The 14,912-nt window shown below is 60.2% G+C and overlaps 1 protein-coding gene across 3 annotated transcripts; it reads right to left on the bottom strand.

Moving 5' to 3' along the window:
- Window positions 1–7,236: 7,236 nt before the first annotated feature.
- LTO1 (LTO1 maturation factor of ABCE1) lies at window positions 7,237–14,577 on the bottom strand. 3 transcript variants are annotated; one of them, XM_068978288.1, is made up of 6 exons: window positions 14,435–14,471; window positions 13,472–13,638; window positions 12,865–12,970; window positions 11,727–11,797; window positions 8,850–8,967; window positions 7,237–8,606 (listed from the first exon to the last, which is right to left on the bottom strand). In XM_068978288.1, the coding sequence occupies exons 2-6, from the start codon at window positions 13,498–13,500 to the stop codon at window positions 8,538–8,540; spliced, it is 393 nt and encodes a 130-aa protein (XP_068834389.1). In that variant the 5' UTR covers window positions 13,501–13,638; window positions 14,435–14,471; the 3' UTR covers window positions 7,237–8,537. The 3 variants fall into 3 exon arrangements, with proteins under 3 accessions (XP_068834389.1, XP_068834388.1, XP_068834390.1); XM_068978287.1 differs by lacking the exon at window positions 13,472–13,638 and having other exon boundaries at window positions 14,435–14,577; XM_068978289.1 differs by lacking the exon at window positions 13,472–13,638 and having other exon boundaries at window positions 12,865–12,992; window positions 14,435–14,530.
- Between the last annotated feature and the right edge of the window lie 335 nt (window positions 14,578–14,912).

Genomic DNA, 14,912 nt, shown 5'->3' with positions numbered 1-14,912 from the left:
CTGGGTCGGGAAGATCCCCTGAAGGAAATGGCGAACCACTCCAGTCTTGGAGAATCCCATGGACAGAGGAGCCTGGCGGGCTGCAGTCCATGGGGTCACAGAGAGTTGGACATGACTGAACACACCTTCCTAGAGGCAAAAGTGATTGCAGTAATTTCCAGCGAGAATCGACAGAGGAAGCTGTGGGGACAGGGTGTGGGGGGAGGTGGACGCTGGGGTGGCCGGGGCTGCAGGCTGTTTTATGGAGTCTAGGGTTTCAGGTGGAAGATCTGTTCGTGTGTTGACAGGTCAGACAGTGGAAGGAAGAGGGCGTGACGGGGAGGCGGCCCTTGTGTGCCGAGCAGGGGAGGTGGGGAGCCAAAGTGGGGGACCCGGTGTGGACGAGATGCATGGCCCCCAGCGCACAGAGGGTCTGGGCTGAGAGTCCTCCGGGGCCTGTCTTTGCAGCGGCGAAGCCACCAGGAGGCGGCGGCTGGGGTCCCCTCAGTTGTGCTGCAGGCCCAGAGCTCTCCAACCACCACCGTGCCCTTGGGGTCCCCTTCTGGGATGGCAGTGAAGGCCCTGTCCCCTGGCTGTTTGGCTGCCCCGTGCCTGTCATGAAAACAAACCCAGGCTTGTGAGGGGCTTCTGAGACAAAGCTGTCCAGTGTCAGTCCACCGCCCCCTTCTGGAACCCTGGTCTCAGTTGGGCCCACGGCCACTCACCTGGGGCCTCCCTGCCTCCCAGCCGGTCTCCCTGCCTCCGGCAGCCCCTCTACCCTCTGCCAGACCTCCCTGGGGCTTCTAGCTCCTTCCGGTTCTGTCTGAGGTCCTGGGCCCATCTCCAGGGCCTCACCCCCATTTCCCCCAGTGTCACCCCCTCTGTCCCCAAAGTGCCCGCCTTCAGGACTGCAGGACACGCCAGAGGACTAGACCACCTCCGGTTTTGTGCCTGGAGTCCCCTCCCCCCATCCTCTGCCAGGCCGACATAAGACCCTCTTCGCGCATTCCCCACCCCACCTAGACGGGCGGCTCTGCGTGGTCCAGGAACCATCACACGTGGTGCTTCCCCGCTCCAGACTGTGAGCCCTGGAGGACAGCCGTCTGGCTGATGGGGTGCGCCCCTGGCCTGCACACAGTGGGGCTGCGTGGAGCTGTAGAGGCCCTTTGGGACCTGGGTGTGGTGGGCAGGCCCCCCGTGTTGCGAGGAATCCAGGGCTGGGGGCTCCCCTAGGGCTGGCCAGCTCCTGATCCTGCCAGAGGTCCAGTAAGCCCCAGGACACGGCCTGTGTGCTAAGGCCAGGGCAGGGGGTGGTCCCTGGGCAGGCATGTTTGCAGAGGTCACAGTCGGGGCCCTGGGTGACCACAGCCTTGGGCCAGGCTCCCACCTCCCCCCGACCCCGAGCCTGTCCCCCTGGAAGCCAGGCAGCGGTATCTCTGGGCCCTGCAGGTGGCAGGGGTCGGCTGTCCTGCCGTGAATCCAGCCCCAGCTCCAGGGGGGGCTGAGGAAGGGGGCGCCTGTGTGGGGCGTGTGTCCCGCACGCTGGGCCGCCTCTGAGCGCACAGGGCTCTGTCATCCCAGGAATGCCTTTGATCAGGAGTTGGTGCAGGGGGGACGCAAGCCGGCCCCTGGCCTCTAATCCGTTCCCACAGTCCCCCTGCCCGCCGGCCCCTGCCCTGAGCCACACCGGGGCCCAGGAGACAATAGCCGCGGCCGGTGGGCGGGCAGCTCAGCGACGGGGCTGGAGGCCCACATCCGGGGGCATTGTCACTGCCGGCCCAGGGTGCACGGGGACGCGGGAGCCCTCACCGAAGGGCCGCCACCGGCCGGGGCAGCCCAGCTCACCCTTACGAGCTGCAGCTAACACAGCCAAGATGGCCTCCCCAGGGCGGTCCTCCGGAGCAAGACCCGTCTAGCTGGAAGGCCAGCCCACAGCCTGGAGCTCGCCAGGCAGTGGTCCTCCCAGGCCTATCGCGGGAGGTCAGTAGCTCAAGTTCACCAGCCACGCCCTGGGGACAAGATATTGTGCTATGGGCCAAACACATCACTTCTCCCTAAGTCTTGAATCAGCCCCCAGGGGTTGCTGACAGGCAGGGGGCATGCCGGGGATGGGCCCCGCGGAGCCCACGTTCACTCTGGGAGGGACGGTTACCCCATCTCCCAGGTCAAGAGTTGGCAGGCTTTCCACAAAGGGCCAGGCCAGGCAGTGGGTGCTCGGGGCTTCACAGGCTCTGTTCTCCATGCAGGTCCTCAAACCTGCTGCATGGAGCCCCGGGCACAGCCAGCCTCGGTCTGGATGAGGGCGGGACTGAGCCGACCTCTGCTGCAGGTGTGGAAACAGGCCCAGAGAGGTGAAGTCACTGAGCCAGGACCGCACGGCAGGGAAGTGACGGAGCCAGGCCAGTGGCTTGTGTCTCTGGGGCCTGCACTGCACCACCCGCCATCAGTCAGCCTGGCTGCCCCGCTAAGAAGGGCACAAGGGCTTCAAAGATGCACTTGAAGAAAATGCACGCAGCCTTCATTTGAGTGTTTTCACCCTCTGCTAGCCCTAGAGGAGATCAACCCTGAACATTCGTGGGAAGGACTGATGCTGAGGATGAAGCTCCAATACTTCGGCCACCTGATGAGAAGAGCCGACTCACTGGAAAAGACCCTGATGCTGGGGAAGACTGAAGGCAGGAGAAGGGGACGACAGAGGATGAGATGGTTGGATGGCGTCACTGATTCAATGGACAGGAGTTTGGGCAAACTCCAGGAGGTGGTGAAGAATAGGGAAGCCTGGCGTGCTGCAGTCCATGGGGTCACAAAGAGACGGACGTGACTGAGTGACTGAACAAGCACCCTACGCTTAGTGCGTCCACTCGGGGCCCTGATGTGCCCGGAGGCCCAGGGGTTGGGGTCAGGTCCACCCACATCCAAGGCGTCTAGTCAGTGGTCCCTGTGGTCAGCGCAGCATCCTGGTCAGCGGGCCAGGAGAATGGAGGCCAGGCATGCTAGCGCGGCATTTGATGTGGTTGGTGGACACACCCTCTCCCCCACGAGCACATTCAGAGGAAAAGATCCCGGAGGGGGATCTCAGCTCTGTAACTTTCAGGCTGTGCAGCTTCTCCTCCTGGGCCTGGACTTTCTTACGAGAACATGGGGATTGTCGTGGGACTGCCCTGGGGGTCCAGTGGTTAAGAATCTTCCTTCCAATGCAGGACGTACGGGTTCGATCCCTGATCGGGGAACTAAGATCCCGTATGCCTTGAAGCAACTAAACCCGCGTGCTGCAACTGCTGAGCCCTCGACACACAGCTATTAATAGAGGCCCATACAAGGCAATGAGGATCCAGCAAAGCCAAAATTAAAAAAAAAGAAAACTGGCAACAACCCTGTCTATGAGAAAGGAGGCTCCAGGAATGCGTGCTAACGTCTGTGACGCCCAGCAGGGAAGCGAGATGGGCTCTGTTCAGTGCCCGCCTCCAGGGGTGATGGGAGGACCGATGACTCGAGGTCCACGCGGCCCTGAGCACACGCCAGCTGCACGGGCATCACTCAGTAAGTGCCCCCGTCCCGCCAGGGCCATCGTCGTCACCCCTCCCAGCTGAGCAAGGAGGCCCCACTGGTCCCCAAGGGTGGTTCCCTCCCCTGGCAGTTCCTGGTCTTCCTGCCTCTCTCCTGGTGTTGCCAGCCCCCAGATTTCGCTCAGTGGGAAGCACCATTCTCAGCTCCGTGGCTTTGGGGGGACTGACCACCTCCCTGGCTCCAGGACAGGTGCTGAGGGGCTCAGAGCCAGCAGCATATCTGCCCCCTGGGAAGAGCGGCAGGTTCAAGGGTAGATGTGAAATTTAACAGCCAGCAAGACTCGGGAGAGATTTTTCTGGAGCTTCTGGCAAAGAGAGCCTTCCACCCTGATCCTTAGGACGTCGGGGGTTGGTATGGCCCTTCTGCTGCCTCGAGAGGGGCACCTGGGGAGCTTTGGCCACGGAGTGGAGCCTTAGCGCGAGCTTGGTTGGGCGGGAGAGCAGAAGGGGGACCAGGCCTCCAGGAAAGCCACTGGATCGAGCCAGCCCCCTTGTTCCAGGAGCCCAGGACTGTTCTTTACTGTTGGAGTTCATCTGATGTGGCCTTCCCGGCATTTTCAGACCTTAACTGCTCCACGGTCTGCATGTTTTCGAACTATTTCCAAAGAAGGTCCCATTCCCAGGTGCCAGAGGCTGGAATGTTCTCGTGTCTTTTAGGGGACACAGCTCAATCCAACAGGTGTGTTTGAGCTCTCAGAGCTAGGGAGCACATTCGTGGAGCACCCCGTGATCTCGGGGGTACATGTCCACTGAGAAAAATGGAAGTTCAGTAAATCCTGGCTGAAAGGGTGGAGACACCCGCCACACAGTCTTCAGTTTCATGGCTGTTTACCGGGGCAAGGGGTTCCCTGCTCCGTCCCACTCTTTAGTCGGCAGAGACAGGATCACATTCAGGTTTCACTACGACCCCAGTGACCCACAGCGCAGCCGATGTGATCACGAGGCACCCAGGAGCTGGGGCTGAAGTGCTGGCTCCACGGGTCCCCCCAGGGACAGACCAGCCAGGGCCTGGACGTCAGGTGAGGAGTGTAGTCACCATCAGGGCTGCGGACAAGAAGCGACTGTCCTTCTTGGAACCGTGAAGTTCCCACTGAACCCCTCAGTCCTGGTGGCACAGACAGGACCCTGTCGCCCCCGGGTCCTGGCCCGGCATCTGCACGATGCTCATGTCCTGGGGGAACTGAACACAGCGCTCGCTTTTCTCTGCTTGATCAGACTCACTTGGGGACTCGTTTCCTGGGCTGCAGACTGGTTCCTCACTTCACTCACTAAGGACTGGAATAACTGTGGAGTTGGGACCACCTTGTCTGTTAACTTGCAGCTTTTGATCTCTCCAGACTTCCTGGTGTTCTCAGGCAGGGTGGAAGAGACATTCTCCGGGGTGCTGAACACAAACGAAAGCGCCCAGTGATCGTGCCAAGATCACCTCCTCCAGGAAGCCTTCCTGCCCTCCTTCCCACTCTTATTCCCCAGGCAGAGCTGAACACACCCACTACGCACATTTCCGGGCTCCCCACCCATACTTCAGTGAGCCCTGCTCACAGGGTTGGCGGCAGGTGCTGGTCCGTTTCTGCTCCCGCCTCTACTACCGCACCCAGCACGGGTCCCGACCCATAAATCCATCCGCCTCCACTCCAATCAGCTAGATGCAAGACTGGTCACACAGACAGGCTGTGAGTTATCAGAAAAATGAGGCTCTGTCCTGGCTACGAATAATTCATGCAAACCGCTCAACCCCCGCTGTGCTTAGTGAGGCCTGAGGTCGGCCACTTACTGCAGCCGGGGGTTCATCACTCAGCTCAACTGTGTGCCCCATGCCTCCATCTGCAGCAGGGGTGGGGGGTCGGGTGGGGGGAACAATGGCCCCACCTCACAGGCTTTGTGGACGCTTCAGGGACCTGAAGAAGGTCAAGGCGGCCCCGGACAGCTACTCGGCAAGTTAAGACTTCTTATCCGTCCCCCAGATCACTCCATTCTCTCCTTACCACTGGGTGGAGAAATACAACAGGCTGAATGAAGGTGAAATAACTAAGTGTGGCGGGCTGCGATCCGGCCTTGGGTGGGTGTAAAACCCTTCAGCCATCACAGTGCCTGAGAGCGTAGCCCCGAAGGGTAAGTTTAGCTGGAAAGTGGATTAGTCCGCTTATTCCCAATTATAATGTTCAAGAAAAGCAAGATGGAGTTACTTCAACTTTTAAGTGGAATGGCATTCTTCTCTCCCAAGTTAAGTCTGTCCAGGCAGCCAGACGGGGTGGCTCTTATGGGCTGAATGATGCCCCTACCAAAATTCATAGTGGAGAATGGATGCCCAGGACCTCAGAACGTGACTGTATCTGGAGATGGGAACTTTAAAGCCGTCATCAAGGTAGATCCCGATCCAACAGGGCTGCAGTCCTTAAGGACACAGGATGCCCACATGAGCACACGGCGAGGAGACGGCCATCATTCACGCCCAGGAGAGGGGCCTCAGGACGGACCAGCCCTGCCCACACCTGGGTCTCGGATTCCAGCCTCAACTGGGAGACAGCACACACCTGCTGTTTAAGGCCCTCGGTGTGGGGCATCTGCTGTGGCAGTCCGGGCTGACTGATAACGCGGCAAAAACACGCTGGGGGGTTTCCGATGGGGAAAGACTGAGCAGGCCTTGGGAAACCTGAGCCCCCAGAGAGGGGGTGAACCCTTGGTGAAATCCAAGGGTTAGGTGGACAGGAAGAGATGGGACAGGATGTGGGAGGTGAGCAAGGCATGGGAACCTAGGCAAGAAAGACAGGAGCGGGGTGCCATTCCCTACTCCGGGGGAACCTTCCCGGCCCAGGGATCAAACCCATGTCTCTTGCGTCTCCTGTATTGCCAGGCAGGTTCTTTATACCATTAGCGCCACCTGGGAAGCCCAGAACCAGGGCACACACCAGGCTCCTGTAACTCGAAGTTGGCCAGTGGGCGCCTCAGGAGCTGGTTGGCATAGCTACTCTGGGATGACATCAGGGGGTCCCCCTGGCTCAGCCCTGCAGGCGCAGGGGTGGCTCCATCAGTAGCTGCCTGTCAAAATTCCGGTATCACAGCCCCACAGGACAACTTCCAAAAGAGATCCCATCTCCTCCTTCCCCCGAAGCCCCCCAGCGTCCTCCATCATTCCATCAGCCAGAAAAGCAAGCTCTCCGGACCCCGTGGCTGGAGGCGGCACAGTGGGGTCAGAGTGTGAGCGATGGAATGGGGACTCTGTACTATGAGCCAGGACGCCTCTCTGGTGAGCAAGGGTTCCCGGCCACAGGGGCTCGTCCTCCATGAAGGAGCCGGGCAGGCACAGGGCAAGCCCAGGGTCCAGAGGCCCTGAGGACCAGCAACAAGGCAGCTGAGTCCCAAGGAATGGGGGAGAGGAAGGGGCTGCTGAGGGGCTGGCTGACACCAGGCACGGCAGAGGCTGAGACGGGGCAAGAGGGAAAGGGGGGAAGGGGGACATGCAAGGGGCTGGGAGCAGGGGCAGGGGGCAGCAGGACCGCCCTCCCACGGAAGCCGCCTCCACGTGTATTAGTTAAAGCCAGACACAACCGCAAGAGGGGGCCGCCCGGTGCGACCCTGGTTCCTCAACCCCAAATACCGTGGAGGAAGGAACGAATTCACTAGAAGTCGCGTCAAAAAGGTCCCAGACAGCCTTTGGCTTTAAAATATGCTGTTTATTTTTTTTCTCCAATTATAAAAATAATACATTATCCAAACAGCTAGCTCAGGAAACACAAAATTCAGCCCAGGAAAACAACAAAGAGAGCCCTCCACCCCGCTGGACGGAGACGAGCTGGTGGTCTCTGTGACGACGGCGCGGCCAAGGCCCGGCCTGCCCAGAGCTGAGAAGGGGCTGCAGGCCAGGAACGCACGGTGAGACGCACGGACAGAGCCACGGCGTGTCCACCAGCCTCAAGACACCGACCCTCCCTCCTCGGTGCCTGGGGGCCCAACGTCCAGGCCCCGCAGGGACCCTCAGCGGCTGCCAGGGAAGCAGAGCGCACCCAGACGCTCGGGGAGGATTTTAAAAGCTGGACTAGACTCACAGGGACCCCAAGGCATCTGCACACGGCTCGGCGGCCTTCAGATCTCCCCCGGGGACCATTTTCAAAACGAGTTACCTCCCCGCACCCGGGGACACGGAAGAGCACGTCCCAGCTCCCCAGGCACAGGGCCAGCCTCTCCTCCTCTCAGCCAGATGCCCACGTCCACAGCACAGGAGGCTACAAGCACAGCGCCGACCGCGGGCGGGGACCCCGGGCCTGTGGGTGCGAGCGTGCGTCCCAGGGCACCAGGAGACAGGGCGAGTGCCAGGGCTGGAGTCCCAGCTCTGCCGCCCACAGCCCTTGGACCGGGCGGTCTCTCAGGCCTCGGGGGCCTCCATAAACCATGAGTAACGCCTGCCTCGCGGGCTCCCGAAGGGAATAAATGAAACACCAGGGGCAGGTCACACAGTGTTGGCACACCTCAAGGGCACTGTGTGCCACCGCACCCGTCACCCCTGCCGTGCCAGCCCTGTCCCCCATTTTAAAAACGCGGCCCCTCTGAGCACTGACCAAAGCCCGGGGAGTAACAGGGGTGTTTCTTCCACCCAGAGCCAGGTCTGGATCCAGCCAGGCCTGCCAGGTGGCGGGAACCCACGCGCCAGTGGCCTGGACCCTGGAGCGCAGACGAGCAGCCCTCCAGGGCTCTGCCAGGGCCGTGCCCAGACTTCGGGGCAGACAGGACCCAACCCAGGATGGGCTTGTGCAGAGGGGCCCCCGGCAGGGGAGGACGCAGGCCACGCGGGGGGGCCTCAGGGAAGGGGGGCCTCGGGGAAGGGGGCCTCGGGGAAGGGGGGCCTCGGGGAAGGGGGCCCTCTCACCGGCCAAACTGGACCCGACCCTGTAAAACGATGAATCCTCCTCACTGTCTTGCTTTTAATCATGTTTTTCAACACTTAACACGTGAACATCTGCTCCTCGATGTCCCGTCTTTGTTCATCTGTTGTCCTCAGAATGAAAGTCCAGAACCTTCCGCACTGATTTTAAAGTCGGGCTGAACGTTCAATAATGAACAAAGCTGGAAACACAAGAGGAAAAGGTGGCTTTTTAAATGAGCGCAGACCTCTCTCGAGGCCACCACCCTCCACGAGGTCCTTGCACCTGCTCCCTGGATGCCCTCGGTTTCCTCACAGCGAGGTCACAAGGACTTGCTTTATGGACCACTGGTGGCCCCAAAACCATTAGCAAAGGGAGCCCCCGGGGCGCCCAGCCACACCTAAGACGGGCACCCTGATCAAAGAGGAACACACGGGACACAAACCTGCTTAAACTTCCCTCTAATTCTGTCTAAGTCTTCATGAAGTTTATCGTAAGTAGGGTCATCATAAGGGAACTTCTGAATCATCCCAATCAATGCCTCTAAGACCTTCATCTTTTTGCTGTAAAACACAGAAAGAAAGACCTTCAGTCCCCAGCACGGCAGGCTCAGCCTGTGCAACAGGTGCCGGGCGCAGCCCTTAAGGCAGTGGCGCTGAGCACGCCGGGGTACAGGAGCTGGCGGCTAACGCAGTCATCACACTAAACAATCTGCCCCTGCCTGGCAACGGGTGCCCGCCCCCCGCGCCCGACATCAGGTGAGAACCAACCTCGCCGGGCCGGCTGCGGCCTGGACCAGCGGCCGAGGCGACGCGACGAGCACCCAGACCACCAGTCCCCAGGCCTGAGCCCGGAGCAGACAGAGCCAGAAGGAAACAGCGCTGGGCGTGGTTACGCCTGCTCCCATCTGGGGGGTTTCTCGGCTCCAGAACCTTCCCACCCAGGGCCTCAGGGAGTTTAACAGCAGGTAAACACCAGGCCTGCTCCGTCCACAGTGTCTGCTGCCTGAGTTCAGCCCCCTTCCCCAGGAAGACGAGGGCCTCAGCCTGGAGCAGGACTGCCCTGAGGCACTCAGGGACTTCACGGCTCTGGGCCTCGGCGTCCTCACCTGTAAAATGGGGCCCTGATGGCCACCTGCCAGGCTCAGGAGGATCAGTAATCCAGAGAAAGCCCAGGGCCTGCCACAGAACAGCGCTGAGTAACTGTCAGTCTCCACCACACCCTGGAGGCCAGGACTCCCACTGGGGAGGGCAGGCGCCCTTCGGGGTCACAGGCAAGCGACCCTGCCCACCTCCGATCACTGGGCGTCAGGAGCATACTAGCTATCTGTTCCCAGGGAATCTCGAAGGACTTGTCCTTATGAAGCAACAGCCATTCAAAGTGACCAGGACCCGCTCACATTTGCTGCTCTGAAACCAGCTTACAAGAATTACGACAGCTGCCTCTCGGGGAAAACACAAACCGGCGAAGCATCACAGTGAGTGAAGGAAAGCAGCGAGGCGCTAGGTTCCAGCAGACAGAAGGCAGATGCCCACACATGGGAACCGCTGTGCGTGCCAGACGCGGGGACCACCGCCCACTCCCAAGGCCGCAAGCAGCCCCGCCCGATGGCCGGTCACTGCAGCTGCTCCAGACGCACGGCCTGGTGCATGGTCAAGGCCGGTGCACGGTGGGGGTGTGGCCCGCTCATTGTCAGGTCAGGAAAACGGGGCTCCACTGGCCTGCGGGAGGGCAGGGCATCTCGGGGAGGGTCCGAAAGCCATGGTCACCCGCTGGACACCCCGTCCTGCAGGCTGAGATGGGCCCCCACACGCCTTCTCCAGGTGAGAAGGCCCCGGCTTCACTAAGTGAGGCTGCACAGGGCGGGCACTTCTCCTCTAACATCCTTACTTGGAACCTAAGGCAGTGGGAGGTCCTCTGTCCGCCTTCTACCGTTTTTTTTTAAACTGTAGAGACTTAGAAAATCCAAAAGTCACTCCTCTAAGATGAAGGGATTTAGGCTGTGGTTCAGAGACCACCAGGCTCTGCTGGTGGGGTGGGGGCAGAGGGGCTCCGACCAGCCCTGACACAACCCACGTGCCCCTCCCCCTGACAGAGCCTGGGGGCACGGCTTTAGGACGGCGGCGGGGAGGAGGGGGACCCTGCCCTGGGGTGTGAGTTGGCAGCCCCCAGGTACAGGAGCCTTCACACCCTCCATGCGCTGCAGACGCCAGCAAAGGGACAAGGGGAGGCTGCTGGAGAATTCCAAGACCAGGCGCGCCACCCCCACCTTCGCGGGCCAGGAGTGCAGAGGCACCCGTAGCCCTGACCGCCACCCAGTGCTGCCACGTGCTGCCACCCACTGTCCCAGCCAGATCACCGGCTACGCCGCCGCCCGCTGGGTCTTCAGAGGAAAACCTCCTCAAGGTGGCCCTGCGTGGTGGACGAGTCTGGTCAGATCCCACTTGATCAGTGATGGGACAGGTCAGAAAGAAGCAACCCCAGAATCACCCAGACCCTGTCTAGAGCATCCCTGCTCTGACACATGAATATGGCGGTGGCACAAATTCTAGAAATTCAAAACATTCCAAATAAGATGACAAGTCACGTGGACGGGGGAATGCGGCTTCTGCGCTCTGTCACTCACATTCCTGGAGCCCCTCCCTGGCCAGGCAAAGCCACCGGGCATCCGAAGGACATGGGGCAGCCGCTGAAGCCCCCCGTGGGCCCCGCTGAGCGGCAGCACAGCCTTTCATGGACGGGTGAAGAGTGAAGACCGCAGGTGGGGACAGGGTCCTGGGGCTTCAGGAAGCGGCACCCGTAACTTCTGACAGGTTCAGAAGGTTCTGACACGCTACAGAGGACAGCTAACGGCTCCTTAGCACTTCCTGACACAGGCAAAACACACGGGCCCGATCACCTTGTTACACCTTCTGGCTACGTAAAAGGTCCCAGTGACAGTGGGGTCACCATTTCTGAACCTGGATCACACCCATACTACTGTGCTCTGTTTATCAGAAGCTCAGGGGAAATGAGAAGATAAAATCGTTTTCAACCTGCCTTGACTGGCAGGGAGTGCTTGAAGGCCTCCAGGAAAAGGCGGGGGAGATCAGAGGACCCTTGAGAAAACAGTAGGTGTTCATCCAACACCCCAAACGGGCCCGCACCTGCTAGGCACTATTTCCTGTAAACCTTGTAACAACTGCACAAGGTTATTTCAGCCCGACTGTTTTCTCCAGTTTACAGATGAGGGGACTGAGACTCTAATCCCTCGCGATCAGGGCACGCCACGGAACGGCAACTCTGGTCCAGACGCCAAAGAAGAAAGGAGGTTCGGCCTTACCTGTCTCTCTCAGTGGCGCAACCGTGCAGGAGACCTCTCCAAGCAAACGCGAAGCCTTGGTAGCACCCAATCTGTGAATTGACGAGACATTTAAGAGCGCAATGAATAACCAAGCGCTGTATTTGATCTAATTATCAAGCTCTCAAAACTAAAGTGGGGGAGGACGGGAGGGGGCGCAGGGCGCGTCTTCTCGTGCTAGAGCAGGAAATGGAGGTCGGAGGTCGAGTTATCAGCGGGACAGCCGGCCTCCAAGGCGGCCCACTGGCCCCGCCTCCCACTCCACTGGTACTTGTGCCTGTGGGGTCTCCCGACTGTATCGGGTGGCCGTGATGAGCAGAACACAGAAGAGGTGGCACGTGACCTCCGGATTTAGGTGTTAACGGGCAATGTCACCTCTGCCCTGCCCACCCGGGCCACCCACACAGGGTTAGGAGGACGCTTGGGCGGCTCTAAGGAGAAGTCCACATGCAGAAGATGCCGAGGGAGCGAGCCATCTGAGAAGTACCTCTTCTGGCCCCAGGCAAGCTTTCGAGTGGCTGACTCTTAACTCCAGCATCAAGGGGCCCTGAGCCAGAACCACCCGGCTCAACTGCTCCCGGACCACGGACCCCCAGGACCTCTGCGAGATAAGTAACACTGGTTGTCTTAAGGCCACGTGCCTTGTACTGATTTCGTTTTGAAGCCACAGATGCCTAATACAGTTCCAGTGGTCTCAGACTTCGCTGTTTACAGCCAATCACCTGTAAGTGAGGGCCCATCCAGGACAAAAGGCAGGAGAAAAGGAAAAATGGGGAATTTATGGAATTCCTGTGTAAATATCCACGGCACGCTCTCACATGACACCGGGGTGCTCACTCTCTGCAGGAGGACTCGGCACCACAACACTCGACATCCACTGAGGTGACGAGGGGCTTGTTTTTCCTCCAGCCCATCTGCCTGCATCATCGCCACACAGCCACAGGCTGTGCAGGCTCTGTCCTAGGAATATGCCTCCATCCACAGTCTATCTAGCCTACTGCCACTTTAAGAGGCCTGAAATTGTGGCTTGATCATACTGACCGTCAAGGTAAACTGTCAACAGTAAAAGAACAGGACTCCTTTCTAGGTGGCGGTGGGGCAGGGGGAGGTCCCCACTCACTTCAGATCCGACTTTAGCTCCATGGAGCGTGCCGTGCCGTCTCCCTTCGATCATACCCAAACTGCTTCCTTCTTCATAGCCTTCCCGGTACCCTTCCCCGTGAAACCTGCGACGGAGAAGCAGCAAGTCTGAGTGAATAAACAGGAGAAAGACGATTCTTCCTGGAAAAACTCATCTCCTCCACGTGACCCAGACCTAGACCCAGACTGCAAGACGAGACCTAGCAGCATTACAGAAAAATAAGAGAACCTGAACCATAAAACTTAGGTCCAACGTCAGCTCCACCCCTCCCCGAGCCTCTGCTGTGGCAAGTTGCTGTACTTCTTGAAGCCAAACTCAGCTCTTCTACAATGAGGAAGCTGGGCTAAATCAGGGATTCCCAAACCGGGGAGAATACTGGAAACACACAGGAAAATCCCAAAGATACAAATTCAGGAGCCTTGCCCTTCATCTCACTAAAGTTCAGGAATCCGCTTCTTGAAATTTCCCCAGTGACTTAGTCAGCAGCCCCAGTTCTGTGAGTCTGTAAGCTAGACTGTTTGGGCAAGTGCTTCAAAACAGACAGACAAACGAAACTCTGCCGTCTGCACCAGGCTTTCCATCACACCTCAGGAGCCAGGCAAGGAGAAGCGCCATCTGCTGCTGCTGCTGCTAAGTCGCTTCAGTCGCGTCCGACTCTGTGTGACCCCACAGACGGCAGCCCACCAGGCTCCCCTGTCCCTGGGATTCTCCAGGCAAGAACACTGGCCGCAAAGTGTACCATGACGGCAGGGCCTGTGGTAGAATAAAGGCTCTGACTTACAGGGGCCGGCAGCGGAACTGTCACAACCCACGGGCGACCAAAGTGAAAGGGGCTGGCTGGAGCACCCGGCGAGGCCAACTGTGTCATTCCCACTTATACTGGCTCCCGCCCCGGGAGTGACCTTGCCTCCCCATCTCAAAGACGGGATCTAGTCCACAAGTCGGGATAAAACAGATAACGGGGGTACAAGGCTTAGTTCAGCCTGCAGCTCACAGCAAGTTCCAAATGAACTGTCATGTCAGCGACTGATCGCTTCCTGCTCCCTCTTTCTCAGGGACGTCTATCGATGTCTCAAGCGGGCTGGGCACTGGAAGACAGCCATCAAAGCAGCCAAGAGCTCCACCACCCCCACCCGCCGCCACCCCTGCCTTGTCACAGCGCCTAGGCGCTGCCCAGGGGCTCAGGAGGGAAAAGGATGACGCCTGACACCTTGATGAGCCTGTCCGTGAATGCGGCCGTCTGTCCTACTAATGAGGAACGAGAAAGAGGTGGACAGCGCCCATATGGCAGAGGTCCGCCCCACCCGAGGACGGGGCGTCCCTGGAGGGAGGCAGTCACCAGGCCGAGCAGATGCATGGGGGCAGCCCCGGAGGAGGGAGGCGGGTCCTGAGGAGCAGCTGGGCACCTGGCGCTCGCCAGAGAAGGGGAAGTAACAGCATCCTGGGCCCTCCCGCGCCGGATGCCCCCAGAGCCCCAGTGCGCTCCCCCAGGGCCGCAGCCCAAGGCTGAGAGCCGACACGCCAGGGCTGGGGGCCCCGACCCACCCACCTCTCATCTGCCATCACGACAGCGTCGAACATGTCCTGATCCCCGGCCATGGCGGCCGCCGACCAGCCCCCGCTCGTCGGGCTCCGCCGCCCCGCGATGGAGCCGCGGACACGCGAGGCCACAACTCACTGAAATCCCGGCCACTCGCGACGCCAAGTTCACTTCCGGCGGCGACCGCGCGGGGCAGGCCGGGTAACGACGGCACGCCGGAGGGCTCAGCACTCGCCGGGGCGCTCAGCACTCGCCGGGGCAGGCCCAGGGCGCTTGCGCGGCGGCGGCGGCGCTGGGCGGGGCTAGACCGGGACGCGGCCCCGCCCCGAGGCCCCTTGCCCCGCCCCCCTGCTCGGGCCGCGAGCCTGTTGGTCGGTCCCCACCTGGAGCATCCGCATGGCCACGCGGGGCTGACCCATGATCTCACTTTCCCAAAACCAGGCAGAGGCCACCGAACTGCCAACAGCGGCTCAGAAAGGACCAGGGA

This window comes from Capricornis sumatraensis, chromosome 8 (assembly GCF_032405125.1).
Source record: "Capricornis sumatraensis isolate serow.1 chromosome 8, serow.2, whole genome shotgun sequence".
NCBI lineage: Eukaryota > Metazoa > Chordata > Mammalia > Artiodactyla > Bovidae > Capricornis > Capricornis sumatraensis.
This window is presented reverse-complemented; position numbering and strand designations above follow the sequence as displayed.

Excerpts from the sequence above, each read along its gene's own strand:
- LTO1 (XM_068978287.1), bottom strand. The coding sequence starts at position 14,484 with ATGGCCGGGGATCAGGACATGTTCGACGCTGTCGTGATGGCAGATGAG. Across the intron at positions 11,798-12,864 it reads GAGCTAAAGTCGGATCTGAA|ATTGGGTGCTACCAAGGCTT; the intron begins GTGAGTGGGGAC and ends GTCAATTCACAG. Across the intron at positions 8,607-8,849 it reads TTAGAGGGAAGTTTAAGCAG|CTTTGTTCATTATTGAACGT; the intron begins GTTTGTGTCCCG and ends TTGTGTTTCCAG.